General features: G+C 37.0%; 1 protein-coding gene across 2 annotated transcripts in view; it reads left to right on the top strand.

Annotated features, from left to right (window-relative positions):
• The window catches only part of AP1G1 (adaptor-related protein complex 1, gamma 1 subunit), a 75,804-nt gene that overhangs the window by 19,273 nt on the left and 35,232 nt on the right, over nucleotides 1–21,299 (top strand). The window contains exons 2-5 of one of the 2 annotated variants that reach the window (XM_012660580.1): nucleotides 266–469; nucleotides 12,252–12,376; nucleotides 18,698–18,839; nucleotides 20,328–20,424. In XM_012660580.1, coding sequence (XP_012516034.1) covers nucleotides 269–469; nucleotides 12,252–12,376; nucleotides 18,698–18,839; nucleotides 20,328–20,424 — 565 coding nt within the window. In that variant the 5' untranslated portion in view covers nucleotides 266–268. Of the gene's footprint in view, nucleotides 1–247; nucleotides 470–12,251; nucleotides 12,377–18,697; nucleotides 18,840–20,327; nucleotides 20,425–21,299 lie in introns of those variants that run through there. The other variant, XM_012660578.1, reaches the window with a different exon arrangement.

Here is a 21,299-nt window from a genome sequence, read left to right as displayed (position 1 = left end):
ATCCCAAGTAGCTGGTATTACAGGTATGAGCCACTGCACCTGGCTTCATTTAATGTTTTTGTTTGTAGCCTTTCCTAGAAATTTACTGAGTCGAGGGGTTTGTATTTAATAGGTTTGCTGAAGCTCAGCAAGCTTTGCTTAACTTAGCTAAACTGAATTTAGCAAGTCTTGAATTCTTAGAAATCAATCAATTTAAATAAGTTGTATGAATGGTTTTGGTAATAAAAAATGTGAATATCTCTATTTAATGTCTTTCCATATCCAGAGGATGCCAGCCCCCATCAGATTGCGGGAGCTGATCCGGACCATCCGGACAGCCCGAACCCAAGCCGAAGAACGAGAAATGATCCAGAAAGAATGTGCTGCAATCCGGTCATCTTTTAGAGAAGAAGACAACACATACCGATGTCGCAATGTGGCAAAATTACTATATATGCACATGCTGGGCTACCCTGCTCACTTTGGACAGGTAGGCTGGGCTGAGACCACATCTAGCAAGGGTATTCTTCTTTGTCTTTTTTTTTTTAAAATAGTGATGGGGTCTCCCTTCGTTGCTCAGGATGGAGTGCAGTGGCTATTCACAGGTGCATAAGGCGATACAGCCTTGAACTCCTGGACTCAAGGGATCCAGGGCACTCTTCTTTGAATGATACTATAGCTCAGGGAGTGTCAGTCGTTTTCTGGTGCGGAGGTATTTTTGATAACCTTGTAGTCTGGTCGTTGAGGAATTGAGGGTAGGAGTGAGAGAGCAAGCTGCAGCCTTGGAAGGTATGATATTGCCATCAGTTATGCTTTCCATTGGGAATCTCTCATTATGTGGATCAGAGAGTGTTTTGATGGTGGCGGCTAGCTTGTTTAAAGATTGATCAGGATTAACCAGGAGGTTGTGATTGTTCTGCCAGAAGGCCTGGACTATAAGGAGTATTTAAGAAATGTTTGCTAAATGTTTTCTTAGTTATTTTTTCTGTGTATGATGTTACATGGAAAAATTCATAACAGATGTTCTTAAATTAAAGAAATTAGGCAGTTGCCAATTGGTGGCATCTATTTTGTCGTAATTACCTCATGCCTTGGTTGTTACAACTTCTGTGCAGGTCTGCCTCCTGATTCTATCCTGTAAACAAATGTATGCTATTCGATATATCCAGTCTGGGCTTTGAGGATGATATTCTCAGTGATAAGTGCTTTTCTTTTCTTTTTTTTTTTTGAGACAGAGTCTCACTCTTGCCCTGGCTAGAGTGAGTGCCGTGGCGTCAGCCTTGCTCACAGCAACCTCAAACTCCTGGGCTCAAGTGATCCTACTGCCTCAGCCTCCCGAGTAGCTGGGACTACAGGCATGCGCCACCATGCCCGGCTAATTTTTTCTGTATATTTTTAGTTGTCCGATTAATTTCTTTCTATTTTTAGTAGAGACGGGGTCTTGCTCTTGCTCAGGCTGGTTTTGAACTCCCCAGCTCAAACAATCCTCCCGCCTCAGCCTCCCAGAGTGCTAGGATTACAGGCGTGAGCCACCGCGCCTGGCCGATAAGTGCTTTTCTTTATAAGGGGGATTTAGTCACAGAAAAGGAAATAGTGGATTTTTATTTCATACTAATGCTGTTAAATTGTATTTCACTTAATTTAAGAATATATTATATGCTGAAAGTCTTTTAAAGGAAAAGACTGCAAAATTGAAAGAATGTACAATACTAGGTAAAAGGAGAAAAATACTATTCATATTTACTTTATTTAAAGATAACTATTGTTAGTATTTTGATGTATTTATTTATTAATTTATTTTGAGACAGGGTATTGCTCTGTTGCTCAGGCAGGGGTACAGTGGTGTCATCATAACTCATGGCAGCCTCAAACTCCTGAGTTCACGAGATCCGCCTGTCTTAGTCTCCCTGTAGGGACTACAGGTGCATATCACCACGCCCAGAAAATTTTTCTATTTTTAATAGAGATGAGGTCTCGTTCTTGATCAGGCTGGTCTCGAACTCCTTGCTTTAAGCAATCCTCCCGTCTTAGCCTCCTCGAGTGCTAGGATTAAAGGCATGAGTCTAAGGCTGGCTGATGTATTTAATTTGTCAGGAAAGATGGCCATTGGTTTATTTTCTGTTTAGCTCAGTAACTTCAGTGGAGGGAGATCTCCTGCCCCCAAGTTAAAACAAAAAAAGTACTGGATTGAATATTTTCAGATTCACTTGGGTTAGTTTTATGCTTATTTTGAGATTGGAAGTGGGGTCAACCTCTTTAGAAATATGTGATTGAGAGTTGGAGAGTATTAGTTCCCCAAAGAAAAATTGAGGTATTAATATCAGAAGAAAGGGAGACTGGATCAGAGAAGGGGGAGAGGTAAAAACTAGAGCTGTCTCATCAATATATTCATACGCGGTTTTGAATAGAATTAGTGTCATAATAGCATTCTTCTCTTTCATATAATCTATCACGAACAGTTTTTAAAAATGTAATTAATACATTCTTTGAAATGTATTTCTTATTCATATAGAGATAAGGGGGGGAATTACATCCTGAGGCACTAATATTTCAAGTTATAAGCTTTTACCACATCAAAAATTGATTGAAGTGGTTATCCATATAACGTATGACTGTGGTCCCGAATCCCGGGCTGCAGACTAGTGCTGGTCTGTGGCCTTTCAGGAACCAGGCCACACAGCAGGAGGTGAGTTGCGGGCCAGTGAAGCTTCATCTGTGTTTACAGCTGCTCCCCATCACTCACATCACCACATAAGCTCCGCCTCCTGTCAGATTGGCAGTGGCATTAGATTCTCATAGGAGCATGAGCCCTACTGTAAACTGTGCATGTGAGGGATCTAGGTTGCGTGCTCCCTATGAGAATCTAATAACTGATGATCTGAAGTAAAGCTGAGGCAGTGATGCTAGTGCTGGGGAGCGGCTGCAAATGCAGATTATCATCAGCAGATCATTAGAGATTACCATTATTGACTGCACAGTAATATGCCCATAAAATGGTTCATATCTGCATTCTCTCACCTGTGTGTATAAATCACAGTGCCATTTTCATTTAATTATTTATAATAACAGTCACCCTTTAATTGCATTTTGTGTGTTAGCACTGTTCGTTACAGTAACCAGTAGCTGCATGTAGCCATTGGCTTCTTGAAATGTGGCTCTGTCAGCTGAGGAAAGTAAATTTTTTTTGATAGTTGACTCAATTATTGGAAAACTTTTAAGCATGTTTTAAACACCTTGAATATATATGAATATACTTTATCAATGATAACTTTTATGAAATCTAAATGTAGTTCAGGTATTTCTGATGAAAATGTGTACAAATTGAGATATGCTGTTATAAATATAAAAGTACATACTATGTTTAGAAGCCATAGTACAAAAAAAAGAGTGTAAAATATATAATTAATGAATTTTATGTTGATCATATGTTGAAACGATATTTTAGATGTATTGGTTAAATAAAATATTATTAAAACTAATTTCACCTTTATTTTTTACTTTTTACTGCAGTATTTAGTATGATGCTGTCAGTGGAAATAAAATATGAGCCACATATAAATTTTAAAATTTCTAGTACATTTAAAAACTCTCATTTAAGTTTTATAGTAAAACTGAAGGGAGAGGTAATAACCTAATATTACAGATGAGAAAGCTGAAATTCTGGAGTGAGTTGTTTAAATTCACACAGCTAGTAAGGGGACTAGAGCTCAGCCTTGTGTAACTCGAAAACCCGTTCATTCTTTGGGCTAAATTCAAATCTATAAATAGTTATTCCTATTAATTAATTAATTATTTTAGCCCCGCCTTGCCGTGCAAAGGATTTGAGGTGGCATTAACTATCAGCATCTACTTAAAAAAGAAAAAGAATAGTAGGAAGAGTTGGGAGAAGGAATATAATAATTCAGAACATAGGGCCAGTGTAGTTGTGGTTGATGAGGTAGCTAAGGCAAGAAAAGAGACATTCAGTTTTGTTGTTATTGCCAGAATCGAAGAGCAAAACTGTAGAAACTAAACTGCCTGGGTGTGAATTCTGGCTTTGTAATTTTACTATTTGTGTGACTTTGATCAAGATCTTTAACTCTTTGTGTCTCAGTTTCCTTGTTGGTAAAATGGGGATAGTCTTAATGGCTACTTTATAGGGTTATAATGAAGATTAAGTTAATTAATTAGACATTCATGTTTTGTACATAAAAAGCCTTCAGACATTTCACATATTACTCATTTTACCTTTTCCTCAAGAATAGCAAACAAAAGTTTTGTTTTGTTTTGTTTTGTTTTTTGAGACAGGGTCTTGCTCTATTGCCTGGGCTAGAGTGCAGTGGCATCATCATAGTTCACTGCAACTTCAAACTAGGGCTCAGGCGATCCTCATGCCTTAGCCTCCTGAGTAGCTGGGATTACAGGCTAATTTTTCTATTTTTTGTGGAAACAGGGTCTTGCTATTGTCCAGGCTCAAACAAAGCTTTTTTTTTTTGTTTTTTTTTTTTGAGACAGAGTCTCACTCTGTCGCCTTGGCTAGATAGAGTGAGTGCTGTGGCATCAGCCTAGCTCACAGCAACCTCAAACTCCTGGGCTCAAGCAATCCTTCTGCCTCAGTCTCCCGAGTAGCTGGGACTACAGGCATGCGCCACCATGCCCGACTAATTTTTTGTATATATTTTTAGTTGTCCAGCTAATTTGTTTCTATTTTTTTTTAGTAGAGATGGGGTCTCGCTCTTGCTCACGCTGGTCTTGAACTCCTGAGCTCAAACGAGCCTCCTGCCTCGGCCTCCCAGAGTGCTAGGATTACAGGCGTGAGCCACCACGCCCGGCAAACAAAGCTTTTTATAGCCTTGAATTGTAAAAGAGATTTTCTTGTGTGGGTTTTTTATGTAGGGGTCTCTCAGTAATGTAAGAGACAGTATCTTCAACACTTTTACAAGCTTTCACATATCTGGCTTAAACAAAATCCAGAAATAAAGTTGAGTATCTAAAGAAGTGGGTAGTTGCAGGAGTAGAAAACTGGTGGCTCAGGGATCAGATTCTTTCACAGATGTGTTTTGTTTGTCTGTACAGTATTTAAAATTACTTTGAATTTGCTGCCAACATACAAAAATCAAGGGACTTCTTTTAGAAATGTGGATTTCTAGTTTCTCTTAGAAAAATCAAATATGTCAGCACTGGATTTACATTTCTACATAGCAGTAGTGGACTGTCTGCAGACTGGGAATGCATTGTCTATTTCTCCCCATTTCCAACCTGGCTCCTATAGGCAATTACCCATATATGAATATTAGCTGTGTCTTCCCTTCCATTGTTGTAGTGTAGCACTCCACTTTAGGTTCCTGGAAGTTTTACTTCTTTGGAGAAATTTATTTGTAGGTTCCTTAGAGCCCTTGTTCCTATTGCAAATAATATCCATTAAAATTTTTAATAGCCAGGCACAGTGACTCACACCTGTAAAATCCTGGCACTTTGGGAGGAGGAGGTGGAGGATTGCTTGACACCAGGAGTTTGGGACCAGCCTGAGCAATATAGCGAGACTCTGTCTCTGCAAAAAATAGAAAAGGTAGCTGGGCATGGTGGCACATGCCTGTGGTCCCAGCTACTCGGGAGGGTAGAGTAGGAGGATCACTTGAACCCAGGAGTTTGAGGTTGCAGAACTATGGTGATGCCACTGTACTCTAGCCTGGGTGACAGAATGAGATCCTGTCTCAAAAAAAAATTATGTTGTAGATATATGGAAATATAATTGATTTTTAAATATACCTATCTTACCCAGCAACATTACTGAACTTGGTTCTAAGAGTCTTGGTAGACTCCATTGTTTCCATATAATGAAAATTATTGTCTGCAAACATTGGCAGTTCTTTCTTTTCCATCCTTATGTATGTTTTCTTACTATGCTGTATAGGTAGTACAGTATTAAAAAAATAGTATGCATTCTTGTCTTGTTAAAACCTTAAATGCTCTACATATTATGGATAGATATGGTGACTATCATACATTTTAGGAAGACACTCATTATCACATTAACGAATTTATTTTTTCTGTGAATTCTATATGAGGACACATTAAGGAATTTAAAGAAAATTTTATCAGATGCTTTTAAAGTATCTACTGAAATAATCATGGGCTTTCTTCTTTTGCACTGTTAGTGTGGTGAATTATATAAATAGATATTCTAATGACATACTCCTTTCATGTCTGAAATAAACTTTACTTGGTCATGATGGGTTTTTTTCTTTTACATTGCTTGATTTGCCTTGCAAATATTTTAATTTATGTTTTATATTTAAAAAGTACTTAAGCTAGTACTGTTCCTTGAAAAGGCTTGGAAACAATGACCAAAGCAGTAGCAGTGAGCACCCTTAAGCCTAGATTGTGGTCTCCAAATGCCATTTTACTCTAAAATAGTCAGAGCCCTTTGGAAAGATGGCTGATCCCAAATCTAGGGTAGGAAATTTGCAAAATAATCTCCAACCATTTTACTATGCCAGAAAGCAAGAAAGATTGTAAAGGTCCTGTCAGAAGGTTTCATTAATTATCAGAAGAGATTATCATGCCCCCAAATGAGGCAACTCACACAATAATAAGAATAGTCGTAATCGATTGAAACATATCAAGTAAGTTTATATCCATGACATGATTATAGTATTTATTTATTTATGTATGTATGTATGTATGTATGTATGTATGAATGAATGAATGAATGAATGACGGAGTCTCACTGTGTTGACCGGGCTAGAGTGCCGTGGCGTCATCCTAGCTCACAGCAACCTCAAACTCCTGGGCTCAAGTGATCCTACTGCCTCAGCCTCCCGAGTAGCTGGGACTACAGGCATGCGCCACCATGCCCGGCTAATTTTTTCTATATATTTTTAGTTGTCCAATTAATTTCTTTCTATTTTTAGTAGAGACGGGGTCTCGCTCTTGCTCAGGCTGGTTTCGAACTCCTGAGCTCAAGCAATCCACCCGCCTCGGCCTCCCAGAGAGCTAGGATTACAGGGGTGAGCCACCACGCCTGGCTGATGATAGTATTTAAATAAAAAATTTCAAAGACTTCATTGGTCATCTTTGCAGGATACTTATAGAACTAACTCATTATTTAGAAAACTGGTCAACAAAAGGAAAGAAATAAACATCCTGCCTTTTCTTACCTGTAATTTCTTCTAAAGGCTCAATGATGTATATAGAGAAGTTACTTCTTAGAGCAGTAATTATAATATTACCATTTTCAATCCACGATGATTATTAGTACAGCTAACATCACAAAAGAGAAACAATGACCAGAAATAAATATTATATGCTTCCTGATGAAAGTTCATACCACCACCTATGATAAAGTGGTATATATTTGCAAAATCAAATCAAAACAAATCAAAAACTGAAAAACTTGAATCTGAACAAGGCTCCTTAGGTTTATAACCTAGAGAAATTCTTGTCCAATATGCAAAGACACATGTATAAGAGTGTTCATTGCAACAGTGTTTCTAATAGTAAAATTGGTAACAATCTGCTTGTCCTCAAAAAGAGTAGGTTAGTTTATATTCACAAATGGGATACTGTATACCAGTGAATGTGACTGAATTAGAGCATCTTGTCCTAATATAATACTCAAAGACGTTGAGTGAAGAGAGCAGGAATACAGTATGATACTTATGTAAAGTTTAAAACATTCAAAATCACTTATCTCCACATGTATAGTAAAAACTTAAGGCATGGCAATAACGAGCAGTAGTTTGGGATTTTGGTTACTTCTGGGATGGAGAGAAGGGAAATGAGATTGAGGCACAGTGTGGAAAGAGCTTCAGTTGAATTTGTAGTATTAAAAAATTGAAAACAGGCTGGGCATAGTGGCTCATGCCTGTAATCCTAGCACTCTGGGAAGCCGAGGTGGGAGGATCGCTGGAGCTCAGGAGTTCAAGACCAGCCTGAGCAAGAGCAAAACCCCATCTCTACAAAAAATAGAAAAATTAGCCAGGCGCGGTGGTGTGTGCCTATAGTCCCAGCTACTCAGAAAACTGAGGCAGGAGGTTCACTTGTTCCCAGGTGTTTGAGGTTGTAGTGAGCTATGATGATGCCACTGCACTCTAGAGGAGATTCTGTCTCAAAAAATAAATAAATAAAATAAGTAGGGTGAAATGTTAAGATTTGATAAAGCTGGTTGGTGGGTCAATGAGTATTATATGATTTTTGTGTATTTTGAGTTAAATATTGCATAATAAATTTTCTTGAGAAAAATGGGATTCAATAGGTGTGTCAGGTTTTGGGGTATTTTTTTTTTTTCTCTGATAGAAGAATGAAAAAACAGGCTCTGGTCTATATAGGATTTATGATGCCAGGCTACATAGTGGTAAAGCAATTATAACAAGCTTATTTTTCAGAAATGTATGTTTGTGTGTGCATGTATAGATTTGTATATAAACTAGGCAGTTATTTCTGAGTATTAAAGTGAAATAAAGGTAACTTTTTAAAAGACCAATTAGTTGCAGGTCCATTAATGTTTACAAAATTTTAATTGCATCTTTTCATCAAGGTGAATATTCACATCATAAAGCTCCAGTGTTAAATTTAAAAGCAAATGCAGATGTACATTTGACCTTGTAGGAAACTGTTCTAAAACGTAACAAAATGAGTGCACCTTTTTTCTAAGGGCAGCTAGATTAAACATTGATAAAAGGTAACATTTGTACTTGCCTTAGGAAAGTGTAAAAAAGCCAGAAACCTAGTAAAGTTCTCTTTTAAAAAACTGCTTTGAAATTCAAAGAAAATTGGAACATTAAGAGTCACCTAGAAAAATTTTATAAAAATTAAATTGTCAGTCCCTACCTCAAATCTTCTCCATCAGAATAGCCTGGGGATGACCTATATTTTTCAAAACTCTCCCAGGTGATCTGACCAGTCAGGTTTGGAAACCGCTTCTTAGGCACCCTTTTGCTCCAAAAGGGTGCTGATAATTTCGGTCTGTTAGGCTTGTTGCTGTAATGGCTGACTAGAACCTTCTGCTGAGAAGAGTTTGGAATAAAAGTAAAAATTTTCTGTTAACTGTATGGGGTGTGGATATAAAAGCTAGACTGTTCACTGTGGTCTTAAAGCATCTGCTAGGTTTGTGGTTAGAAATGTTTCAGGTGGGTTTTTTGGGTAGCATTAAGTGGAGTAGCAGTACTGGGTACTGATGTAGTACTGACATTGTTACCTAAGGGGCAGATATATTTAAATGCTTTCTTTTTTACTTCTGTTCTTTAATGCAGTAGTGTCGAGTTGTGTTTTTGGCAGTTGCTGCTCAAAAATGGATGCCTTTTCCTCAGATGCACCCCCCCATCATTGTACTTTCCACCCCAACTTTTATCTTTCTTTTTCAACATTTGAAAACTTTGATAACATTATTAAACATGGTATATTCTTCACACTGTTGCTGGCCACTTAAGTATAAAGTGTGATCAGAATTAATCCTTCACTGGAGGGTTTATTTCAGGTGCCATTTCCAGTCATATAACCTTATGTTGTCCCTCAAATTTGTCACCTTCAAAAAACAACTGCTTGTTTTTTAAGCAAAGTTACTGTACAAATGGGGAATATTATAAAGAATTAATTTAATGTTTATCCCTTTAAGTTTTAGTTTTTCTTTTTGTTGTTTAGTTTTTAAGTAAGTTTTACACAAATTTCACAAGAAACAGCAAATTGTATTCACCAGTCACTGGTGACTTTTAGTTTGACTATCTTAAAACTTGGCCCTAAAAATACATAAGTAATATTAATGCCTGAGAGTGTACCCTACTCATTAGGTGATCTTAATAAAATATTTTTGGATAATTTATTTGTGTAATGCCTGGGGTTTGCCAGAAGCAAGATTAATTCAGTAAGGATGATGAAAACTTCTATGATTATCTGATTCTTGGAACATTTTCTTTCACTACTAAAATATTTATAGAATTATTAAACGGGAAGATTGGAAAAGCCTTCAGTTTGAAAAAAAGTAAGCTTTTTCTGATAATATTATAACTCCTGATTTTCTCATTCACCCTAACAGTAAATTTTTTTCTTTTTTTTTTGAGACAGAGTCTCGCTCTGTTGCCCATGCTATAGTGCTGTGGCGTCAGCCTAGCTCACAGCAACCTCAAACTCCTGGGCTCAAGCAATCTTCCTGCCTCAGCCTCCTGAGTAGCTGGGACTACAGGCATGTGCCACCATGCCCAGCTAATTTTTTTCTATTTTTAGTTGTCTGGCTAATTTCTATTTTTTTTTTTAGAAATGGAGTCTTGCTCTTGCTCAGTATGGTCTTGGAATCCTGTCCTCAAGCGATCCTCCTGCCTCGGCCTCCCAGAGTGCTAAGATTGATTATAGGTGTCAGCCACCATGCCCGGCCACTAGCAGTAAATTTTCTGCTGAAATTGTAAAAATGACTTTCATCAACTTCTGTTTCAGAAATTGTTTTTAATTTAAATCGAATATATAGACGAAAGGAAAGGGTTGTTACTTAGATAATCTTTTTTCAATCTCCTTTGGCATTTAAGCTTTCTTGTTTGATCCTTGGAGACTTCTTTGAAATGCTTATGATAGTGTAATCAGCTAACTTTAGGTGGTTTTTGTTAGGTTTGTTTTTTAAGACATAGGGTCTCCCTTTGTCACTTGGGCTAGAGTGCAGTGGCACAATCATAACTCACTGCAACCTAGAACTCCTGGGCTCCAGTGATCCCCCTGCCTTAGCCTCCCAAGTAGCTAGGACTACAGGTGCTTACCACCATACCCAGCTAATTTTTCTTATTTTTTGTAGAGATGGGGTGTTGCTGGTCTGGAACTCCTGGCCTCAAGCTATCCTTCCACCTCAGCTTCCCGAAGTGCTGGGATTACAGGTGTGATACACCATGCCTGGCCTATATTTTTAATTTTTAAAAATTTTTTGTTTTATTTTATTTTTTATAGAGATGGGGATCTCACACTGTCACCCAGGCTAGAGTGCAGTGGCGTGATCACAGTTCACTGCAGCCTTGAATTCCTGAGCTCAAGCAATCCTCCTGCCTCAGCCTCCCCAGTAGGTGGGGCTGCAGACTTGTGCCACCATGCCCAGCTAATTTATTAAATTTTTTGTAGATATGGGCTCTCACTGTGTTGACCAGGCTGGTCTTGAACTCCTGGTCTCAAGTGATTCTCCTGCACTCGGCCTCCCAAAGTGCTGGTATTATAGGCATGAGCCACCGCACCTGGCTTTAGATGTTTTTTAATGCAGGTATATTGAGAGAGCAATTCTTAAATAGCTTGAAAAAATTGTATTTGTGGAACTGTTTTACTTTCCTCAATTTCACATTCAAACTTACTAGATAAATTCATAATGGAAGTAGTCTCATGTAACTTGCACTTCCTGTGTACACAGGTTTCCGTTTGAGCCTCTTTTTTTTTTAAATGTGTGATTTTAAAGGAGAACATATTTTTGAAAACTCTTTTTAGATACTCTGACTTTTGTATGACCTTTGAAAACCACTACTCCAGAAGGAATGTTTGGCCTTTTTCATGTTTGTCAAGACAGAATGATTAAGTATGTCAAAGTGATTGTGAAGGTTATTCAAGAAAGGCCAAGGAGAGAGACAAACTATTTACAAGGACACTTAAGCCCTAAGAAACTATTTCTACTAATAACAATTAGATAAAGAAGAAATCATATAAAACATTTTAGCTTAATTCTGCTACTGAGTTTTCCTCTGAATATTTTTTCCTTTCTTTATTTGATTTCTAATCACTGGCCTCTCCTATAGTGCTTAGATCAAGCCCTAAATGTACTTGGTTCAAACACTTTCCATATTATGTTAAAATTAATAATTATCTCTCTCTTCTTTAATTAATTATACATTCCATGTTTAGGACAGTTTTTGATACTTTGATGTATTTCCAGATATTGAGTTTTTTCGATTTCTAAAATAGGAACCAGACCTTAAATACATGAGTTAGGTGCTCATTTAATGTAACCTGGGGATTAAATTAGAAATTTGGTTTATTAGTATCTTATTGTAATACTTGACTAGTTTGTATTTGTATGAATCTGTAGAACTAAGGTAAAACTTACAGATTATTTGGATGGCAAATATCATGGGACCTTGACAAAATGATCTGTTCCAGAACTTGATTACTGTTATCAAGATATCCAAAGGTCTTAATTCTTTGCCTTTTATTTAGGCTTGATGATACAGGTTTGTACTTTACTTTAGTCATCTGTAGACTCTGGGTTAAAAACATTGCTTTTCTAGATTGTGCAGCAAGTTCTTAATGTCTTTTTCTTTTTCTTTTCTTTTTTGCAGTTGGAGTGCCTCAAGCTTATTGCTTCTCAAAAATTTACAGACAAACGTATTGGCTATTTAGGGGCAATGCTGCTATTAGATGAAAGACAAGATGTTCATCTTCTCATGACCAACTGCATCAAGAAGTAAGTCTTACCTTTTTTTCTTCTACAACAACTTTGTTCTTTTAGGTCTTTGTTATGACATCAATAGCTTCTATTTACCGTCCAGAATGTATTTGAATTGCTCTTGGTTCGGTGGCTTGTAGGCAAAGAAGCTGAGCAAAGGATTAAAACTTTTATAGGGGATAATCTTATTAAATGCAGGTATTGCTGTGTATCTTCAGGCATAAAAACATACATTAGTGATAAAATAGACATTTGGACATTCATAAAAAATAGAAAGTATTGGTAAAGTCTGGGCTTTTTTTTTTTGTTTGTTTCCAGGACTTTGACTACTGTGAATAATGAAACTTTACATTTACTTAAAAATTATCAATATATATTCTGAGTAAATACCATTTAAAGGTGAAAGGAGAGGTCTTGGTTGTTGGCAAGCTAATCCATCTGAGATTTAGGTTCATGGATTTATATCTTAGCCCCGTGAATTTTTATGTATAGTCTTTTTTTCTAATGGCTGATTTACTGATGCACTAGTTTGTTTTTTTAACTTGCTTACAACTCAAGGAATACTTTCTGTATAAAGAAATGAGAGGACCTGAGCAGAGACTTATCTGTTCTTCCCAGTGTCCTTCTGAGAAGAATTTTCTGTTAGAAAGCTATAGGAGTTCTGATGGCCTTAAATGGTTTAAGATACTTTTTGGTTTGTATTATTAGTAGTTTGGTTTTGATTTTCCTATGAGTTTAATCTCCTTTTTAGACTTCTTTTATTTGTGGTATTTCTGTATTTGACAGAAAGTAGAAACAGGGGGATGTAGGAGATCAAATTTGTGGAAATTAAAATTTATACTTTTCTGTGGTAAATAATGCCTTACTTTAAATTTTTCCAGTGGGTAATGGAAAATTCCAAAATGACAATTGTGATTTGGTTATAATGATAAAGTGTAGCATTTAAATATGGTAGTGAGTCTGTGAACTTAATTTTGGGAGAATTTTTGGGTTTTGGCCTTGAAAGAAATATTAATAATGAAATTATGAACTTGATTCATTTTTCTTTTCTTTTTTTTTTTGGAGACAGAATCTCACTCTGTTGCCCGGGCTAGAGTTCCGTGGCGTCAGCCTAGCTCACAACAACCTCAAACTCCTGGGCTCAAGCAATTCTACTGCCTCAGCCTCCCGAGTAGCTGGGACTACAGGCATGTGCCACCATGCCCGGCTAATTTTTTCTCTATATATATTTTTAGTTGTCCAGATCATTTCTGTCTATTTTTTAGTAGAGACGGGGTCTCGCTCTTGCTCAGGCTGGTCTCGAACTCCTGACCTTGAGCGATCCACCCGCCTCAGCCTCCCAGAGTGTTAGGATTACAGGCGTGAGCCACCGCGCCTGGCTTGATTCATTTTTTTTTTCTTTTATTTCACCATATTATAGGGGTATAGATGTTTAGGTTACATATGTTGCGTTTTTCCCCCCTCCCCCGTTTGATTCATTTTTTTAACAAATACTTATTGCATGTCTGCTATATGCCAGGAATTGTTTGCAAGTACTCCTTATGTTTGGAGAGTGGAGGAAAATGGGCAGAAATCCTTGATGTAATGGAGAGTATGTTCTAGATGTTCAGCATGATTCTTGTATACTTTACTCTGTATAGACCTTTAAGAGAGTTTAATTTTAGTTTTTGCATGCTCTGTTGCTCTTATTACTTAAGCTTTCAATCACATGCTGATAATTTGGCAGTTTTCCCTGGCAGCAAGTTCATGTTAGAGAGTTAATACCAAACTTAAATATAGGTTTGTACCTTGATAAAAATTGAAGAATGAGACACATAGGTAGAGAAGATATCTTTGTGTTTAATTTTAAGGAGACCCAGCTAAGCCCCAAGTGAATTTAGGAGTTAGCTGCTTTTTCACATAGTTGGGAAATGATCTAGCACTTCATTCCAAGTTTTGTATCATTTAGTTTTTTTGTTTTTTCTTTTTAATCTGTTAATGAATGTGGTCTTTTTCTGTTTTGTTTTTTGGGGTTTATTTCTTTGTATTATAGGGCATCATAGTGTACCAATAGTTTTTATGCTTAATTACAAATGTTTGTCTCATTGTTCATTGGCTTAAAAGAACTATTTAAGATACTAAAGATCTTGGAATTAAATCCTTAAAAAATTGGATCTGATTAGCTGGGCATGGTGGCATGTGCCTGTAGTTACCCCGCTACTCAGGAGTATGAGGCCGGAGGGTTGCTTTAGCCCAGGAGTTTGAGGTTACAGTGAGCTATGATTGCACCACTGCATTCTATTAATAGCTTGGGTGACAGAGCGAGACACTATCTCAAAAAAAAAAAAAAGGATCTGTTATTTTAAGAACTTTCATTAAAATATCTATAATCATTGAATGATGAATGAAAAGTTAACTAAATATTTTTGGAAACTGGGAGTCTTGATGGTAAAGCCATAGTTAGTACTCAAGCTTTGTTTTACCAGTAGTAATTTTATTTTATTTTATTTTATTTTTTTGAGATAGAGTCTCACTCTGTCACCCAGGCTAGAGTGCAGTGGCATCATCATAGCTCACTGCAACCTCAAACTTCTGGGTTCAAGTGAACCTCCCACCTCAGCCTCCCAAGCAGCTGGTACTACAGGTGTGTGTCATGATGCTCTGCTAACTTTTCTATTTTTAGTAGAGATGGGGTCTTGCTCTTGCTCAGGCTGGTCTGGAACTGTTGGGAGATTCCCCAGCCGACAGGGCTGAAAACAGGGCATTGTGTAGGAATAAGAAATGAGACAATAGAGGAAAAAGAGTGGGGTCAGGGGACTCAAGGCTTTCTAGACTAAAAGTCCTGAGAGTAATTTCTCACTTGTATTTACTTATTTTAAGAATAAGAGGTTTCTATGCTAGCAATCTCCCTAGGTTACCCCAACATTTCTAAGCTACCCCACCATGAAACTACTGGGCTCAAGCAATCCTCCCACTTCAGCCTCCCAGAGTGCTAGTATTACAAGTGTGAGCCACCACTCCCAGCCTTACTAGTAATTTTTATCTTAAATTATTTAAGTTGGTGAAAAGTAGCAAACCTGGCTAATTTACACTTTACTTTCTTCATTCTGTGGTGAAGATTAAAACCATTTATGAATTCATTTAAAAATACTGAGTCCATTACATGTTAACATATATAACATTCTTTATGAAAAGTAAACTATTTTCTAAAACAAATATTCACTGTGAAGAGTGGCATTATTTTATGTTTTTGTAAATCTGTTGGAAGATAGTTGGATGCTTGTATCTGCTTCTACATTCAATTTCTCATGTTACGTTGTTTTGATTGAAGTAGATGAAGAAAGTCCAGCCCCTCTCAGATAATATAATTAGAAAAGGGAAGGGTATTTTAATAGCCTTTTCACATAATTATGGATATTGTTCTTTGATACTATACTAAAACTTAACAAATGATAGTTTCTTAAAGGTTAGGTACAATGTGGAATCTGAAACTGTATCAGTGAAGTTTTGGTACTTTGTTACGTTAAAACCCGTTGGTCTTTCTTGGACCTTGAGTGAATCTTTTTTTTTTGAGACAAAGTCTCACTGTGTTGCCCAGGCTAGAGTGCCATGGCGTCAGTCTAGCTCACAGCAACCTCAGACTCCTGGGCTCAAGCGATCCTATTGCCTCAGCCTCCCGAGTAGCTGGGGCTACAGGCATGCGCCACCATGCCCGGCTAGTTTTTTCTATGTATTTTTAGTTGTCTGATTAATTTCTTTCTATTTTTAGTAGAGACGGGGTCTCGCTCTTGCTCAGGCTGATTTTGAACTCCTGAGCTCAAACAATCCGCCCTCCTCGGCCTCCCAGAGAGCTAGGATTACAGGAGTGAGCCACTGCACCCGGCCCTTGAGTGAATCTTTTAGTCATGCATTATTTGGTATCATCATGCCTAGGTCATTTGGAAGAAGTTGGTTTACTGAGTTTTGAGATCTTCCAAATGTTAATACATTTCATTATAGAATATTAAAAAATCACATTGGTTAATATTGCCACTGATCTCATCAGAAAAGTCTTTAAGTAAGGTAAACTGTCAAGCTCATGTTGGCAATACAAGTTTTCCAAAGTTCTAGTTTTCACTTCAAAACTTGGCATAACAAATATTGTGAGTTGTTGCTCTTGAAGTGATAGGCTTACTTGGCTCTTTGTCTAGAAGGTGTCAGCCAAATACCCAAATCTTCATAACCATAGTTGTCTTAGTTATTTTTCAAATAAAACTGATGTTCATTTTAAAGCAGCACTAGCTCAGCTTGCAGATGAGACGAGTTCACAAATGCTTTTCTTTCAGACTGCTGTTTTACTTCATTATGCAGCAGAAGTAATTTATGCATACTTCCCATTTTGTCCCACAGAATATTGAGAAAATGTACACTCAAGAATTGAGATTTAACAAAACTAATAATTTTTACTGCTTTGTTATGGGCAGTCACAAGTGAAACTGCATTTTTTTCTTCTTTCGTTTTAACTACCAGAATATGGTAGTGGATACAGTGACTACTAGTACACTTTGGTGTCCGTGCCTTGATTCGTATTAATGCACCAGCAGTTTTTCTCACCACTGCTTTTGCACCTTCAGTGCAAATGTCAACATAGTTGACAAATAATACGTGAGGATTATGAAAAGAACTTGGATTGCATGGACTCTCTGAAACAGTATTGGGGACTTCCAGAGACTTGTGAACCACACTTTGAGAACCACTGGACTAAAGGATTCTAAAATGCTCTGAAAGCTAGTAGAAGGTAGTGTGACTTAACATAATAATTTAGTTTCTGAATAGCAAGAGTTGATTATAATATATAGATGAGTTTAATGGTTCAAGATTTTAATATTTCACCTTTTCTGAAAGTATACTTCCTGGCCGTTTTGGAAATAATTTTATACAGTAATCAATGCCTGTTAGAAAGATTTCTGTGTATGTATACCACTGGATATGAGGATTCACTATAGATATCTAGCTTAATTTGTTAAAGATGGTTTTATTGACTCATTTTTATCATTAGTAATGGACAGTTACTAATTTTTCTCTTCTTTTGAATAAATAAAAGTGTAAAAATTATTTAATGTGGCTGGGTGCGGTGGCTCACGCCTGTAATCCTAGCACTCTGGGAGGCCAAGGAGGGCAGGTTGTTTGAGCTCAGGAGTTCAAAACCAGCCTGAGCAAGAGCAAGACCCCGTCTCTACTAAAGATAGAAAGAAATTAATCAGACAACTAAAACTATATAGAAAAAAATTAGCTGGGCATGGTGGTGTATGCCTATAGTCCCAGCTACTCAGGAGGCTGAGGCAGAAGGATTGCTTGAGCCCAGGAGTTTGAGGTTGCTGTGAGCCAGGCTGATGCCACGGCACTCTAGCCCGGGCAACAGAGTGAGACTCTGTCTCAAAAAAAAGAAAAAAAATTATTTAATGTAACATCAAGCTAAAGCATAAGGCTAAACGTGGTGGCTCATGCCTGTAATCCTAGTATTTTGGGAGACTGAGATGGGAAGATCCCTTGAAGCCAGGAGTTCAAGACCAGCTTGGGCAATAGTGAGACCTTGTCTCTACAAAAAATAAAAAAAACTTAGCCGGGTGTGGTGGCTCGTGCCTGTAGTCCAGCTACTTGGGAGGCTGAGGCAGGAGAATAGCTTGAGCCCAGGAATTGGAGGTTGCACTGAGCTGTGATAATGCCACTGCAGTCTAGCCCAGGCAAAGGCAACAGAGTGAGATGCTGTTAAAACAAAACAAAACAAAACAAAAAAAACCCAAAGCATAAGACTACATGTTTTAAAAGATAACTAAATTTCTGTCATGATGTCTATGTCATCTTAAATGAGCTAGCAGAGATTATATTTTCCAATTTTTTTAAAAAAGGATTTTGGTAAATGTATATCTTAACCTTTTTTTTTTTGGTGAGTAGTAGAGCTGTTAAAAATCTTTTAAAGACAGAGTATTCCTTCGTATTTTTATCATTGCCAGTTTTTACTTTCAACTGTTTGCTGAATTTCTAAAGTGGGTGTCTTTTAACATTCAACAGATAACATGTTGTCCAGTTTCTGCTACTTTGGTTTTTGGAAGCATTGGCTTGTGAGCCTGGAGGATGGACTGTCATTCCATTTACTGTATTGATAATTTTTTTTATACCCTTCTCACTGCACATTGATGTATTGATAATTTGTAGTAAAGTTGGAATAAACATTTTCTACAACAAATAATCCTATTATTTTCATTATTGGAGAAATCTTGAGTCATTCTGAACTAGTTTGTTAAATTGTGATGCTTCTTCATGGGGAGCATTAGGGAGAGCATGTTCATTTCTACCTTCTACCTTTTTTTTTTTTTGCAGTGATCTCAATCATAGCACGCAATTTGTACAAGGGCTAGCACTTTGTACCCTGGGCTGCATGGGCTCCTCAGAGATGTGCAGAGATCTTGCAGGAGAGGTAGAGAAGCTCCTGAAAACCTCCAACTCTTATTTAAGAAAAAAGGTAACTATTAATGAAAACAAATATCTGTGTTTGCATTGGGGGATATTATGGAGATGAGAAAGTAGATTACTTATTTTTGAAAGCTCTGATGATAATATAAAGTCTTTTTCTCTGTATAGTAAATATATTTTAAATGGTTATATATGAATCTTGATTCTTTTCAAGGAAATGATTTATAAACAAACAAATGTTACTGGATATATTCTAGGCGGCATACCTAATTACTTCCTAAAATTGTCTTATTCTAAACAGTATTGAAGTGGATTATGAATATCTTTATGAATTTACTTTTATCCTAATAATTAGTGCCCGTGTCTTTTTATTAATGCCTTTGTTTCTCTGGAAGGATAGTTCCATTGGAACCTAGATAATTATTAGGGAATGATGTAGAGCGCTTTCTAACATTGGTATGTCTGAGTGGGATGGTGGTGGAAGAGAATTATCTTATTCTCTTACCTGGTTTTATTTGTTTATCTAAATATTTTATTGAGTTTTTAAAAATTGTGATTGAACCCTAAAACCTTTGTAAAAACAATTGTATAGAATTTAGAAGTCCAAGAAATGAACACATATCTGTCTGGTTGGCATTTACTGTGCCTCTGTATTAACGGTGTGAGAGAGAGGTGTTGAAAGGGCCAAACCATTTCACATGATGGCTTCAAAGTTAAATTCTTTCCTTAATTTGTAAGCCAGTCCATTTTCTTAAAGAATATGTGAGCTGCTCTTGTTCAGAGGCACATTATTGCATTAAATGAAACATTCCTGCAGGTTAGGAAAAAAACCTACTTTTTCCCCCTAAATGTAACATGGGTGGAATTAGCAGAAATCTTTTCATATCAATCTTTCTAAACTTTTGTGGTATTTGACTCAAACACATAGTAGTTATGGTTACTTCGGGAGATAACCAAGATCAGTTTTTAAATGGACCTTTCTTTCCAGTGAACAAGCTAATAAGACTATCTTTTCTTTTAGAGACTAATTAAGTATCTTTCAGATGATTTTCTTAATGTCAGCAGAGAGTCAATTGGGGGCAGTGTACATACTATTAAACATAAGAGATTTATATTATATCATCTGTGGTATATATCTTTTATTTGTATGGTATGATGTTTTTATACCTATTGGTCATCTTACTGAGAGGAATGATTATCAAGGATGGAGGATCTTACCTCTTTTTTACTTCCCCAAAACTCCACATAAGTCATGTTGAATTTGTTTGATAAATTCATATTAATCATGGTGTAGTCTAGAAAGTATTTGCTAACTTGCCTAATAATATATGAACAAAGGGACAGGTGAGGTAGAAGTTCTCATTAATGCAATAGTATAAAATGGAAGTCCCCAACCAGTTAATAAATAATAAGCTCATAGCTAACTTCTTTATTTTTCCAGTAGATGAGCTAGTTAGGTTTTTGTGGTGGTTGTTTTTATAAGATTGGTTGTCTGGACATAATTGAAATAAATCCTTTGTCCTTTTATTTTTTATAGGCAGCACTATGTGCTGTTCATGTCATCAGGAAAGTTCCTGAACTTATGGAGATGTTTTTACCAGCAACAAAAAATTTATTGAATGAGAAGAACCATGGTAATGTAATTTGGATGCACTAATAAAGTATTGAGGGAGAAAGGGAAAGAGAAAAGGCTTAAGGCTATGTTAGCCCTGTGTCTTAGTGCAGTGGAGTTGCCTTTCTACTGTGCTTAGACACTTTTCCAGGAAAATGTGTTCTGGCAAATCTTCCTACTCACATATCCTAGTTTTATAATTAGGGATTGATTCCTTCATAGTAAACTTGTCTTTCATCTCTGATCGTCTTTTTTTTTTTTTTTTTTTTTGAGACAGAGTCTCGCTTTTGTTGCCCGGGCTAGAGTGAGTGCCGTGGCGTCAGCCTGGCTCACAGCAACCTCAAACTCCTGGGCTCAAGCAATCCTTCTCCCTCAGCCTCCTGAGTAGCTGGGACTACAGGCATGCGCCACCATGCACGGCTAATTTTTTCTATATATTTTTAGTTGTCTGATTTATTTCTTTCTGTTTTTAATAGAGACAGGGTCTCGCTCTTGCTCAGGCTGGTTTCAAACTCCTGAGCTCAAACAATCTGCCCGCCTCGGCCTCCCAGAGTCTGATCGTCTTTTATGATATTAAAAGTACTGTGTTAAAGCTGGGCATGGGGGCATACTCCTATAGTCCTAGCTACTTCGGAGGCTGAGGTGGTGGGAGGATTGCTTGTGGCCAGGAGTTTGAGTCTGTAGTTCGCTATGATGAGGCAACATAGCAAGATCCCATCTTAAAAAAAAAAAAAGTACTATATTAAGTTACTAATATGCAGTGTAATGTATAAATGATCCTACCCTTGATTCTCTTTTTCTTTTCTTTTTTTTTTTTTTGAGACAGTCTCACTCTGTTGCCCTGGGTAGAGTGCAATGGTGTCATCATAGCTCACTGCAACCTCAAACTCCTGGAAT

The sequence above is a fragment of the Propithecus coquereli genome, unplaced genomic scaffold (genome assembly GCF_000956105.1).
Source record: "Propithecus coquereli isolate 6110/MARCELLA unplaced genomic scaffold, Pcoq_1.0 Scaffold67, whole genome shotgun sequence".
NCBI lineage: Eukaryota > Metazoa > Chordata > Mammalia > Primates > Indriidae > Propithecus > Propithecus coquereli.
Note: the sequence above shows the minus strand (reverse complement) of the source record. Positions and strands in the feature narration are given on the sequence as shown.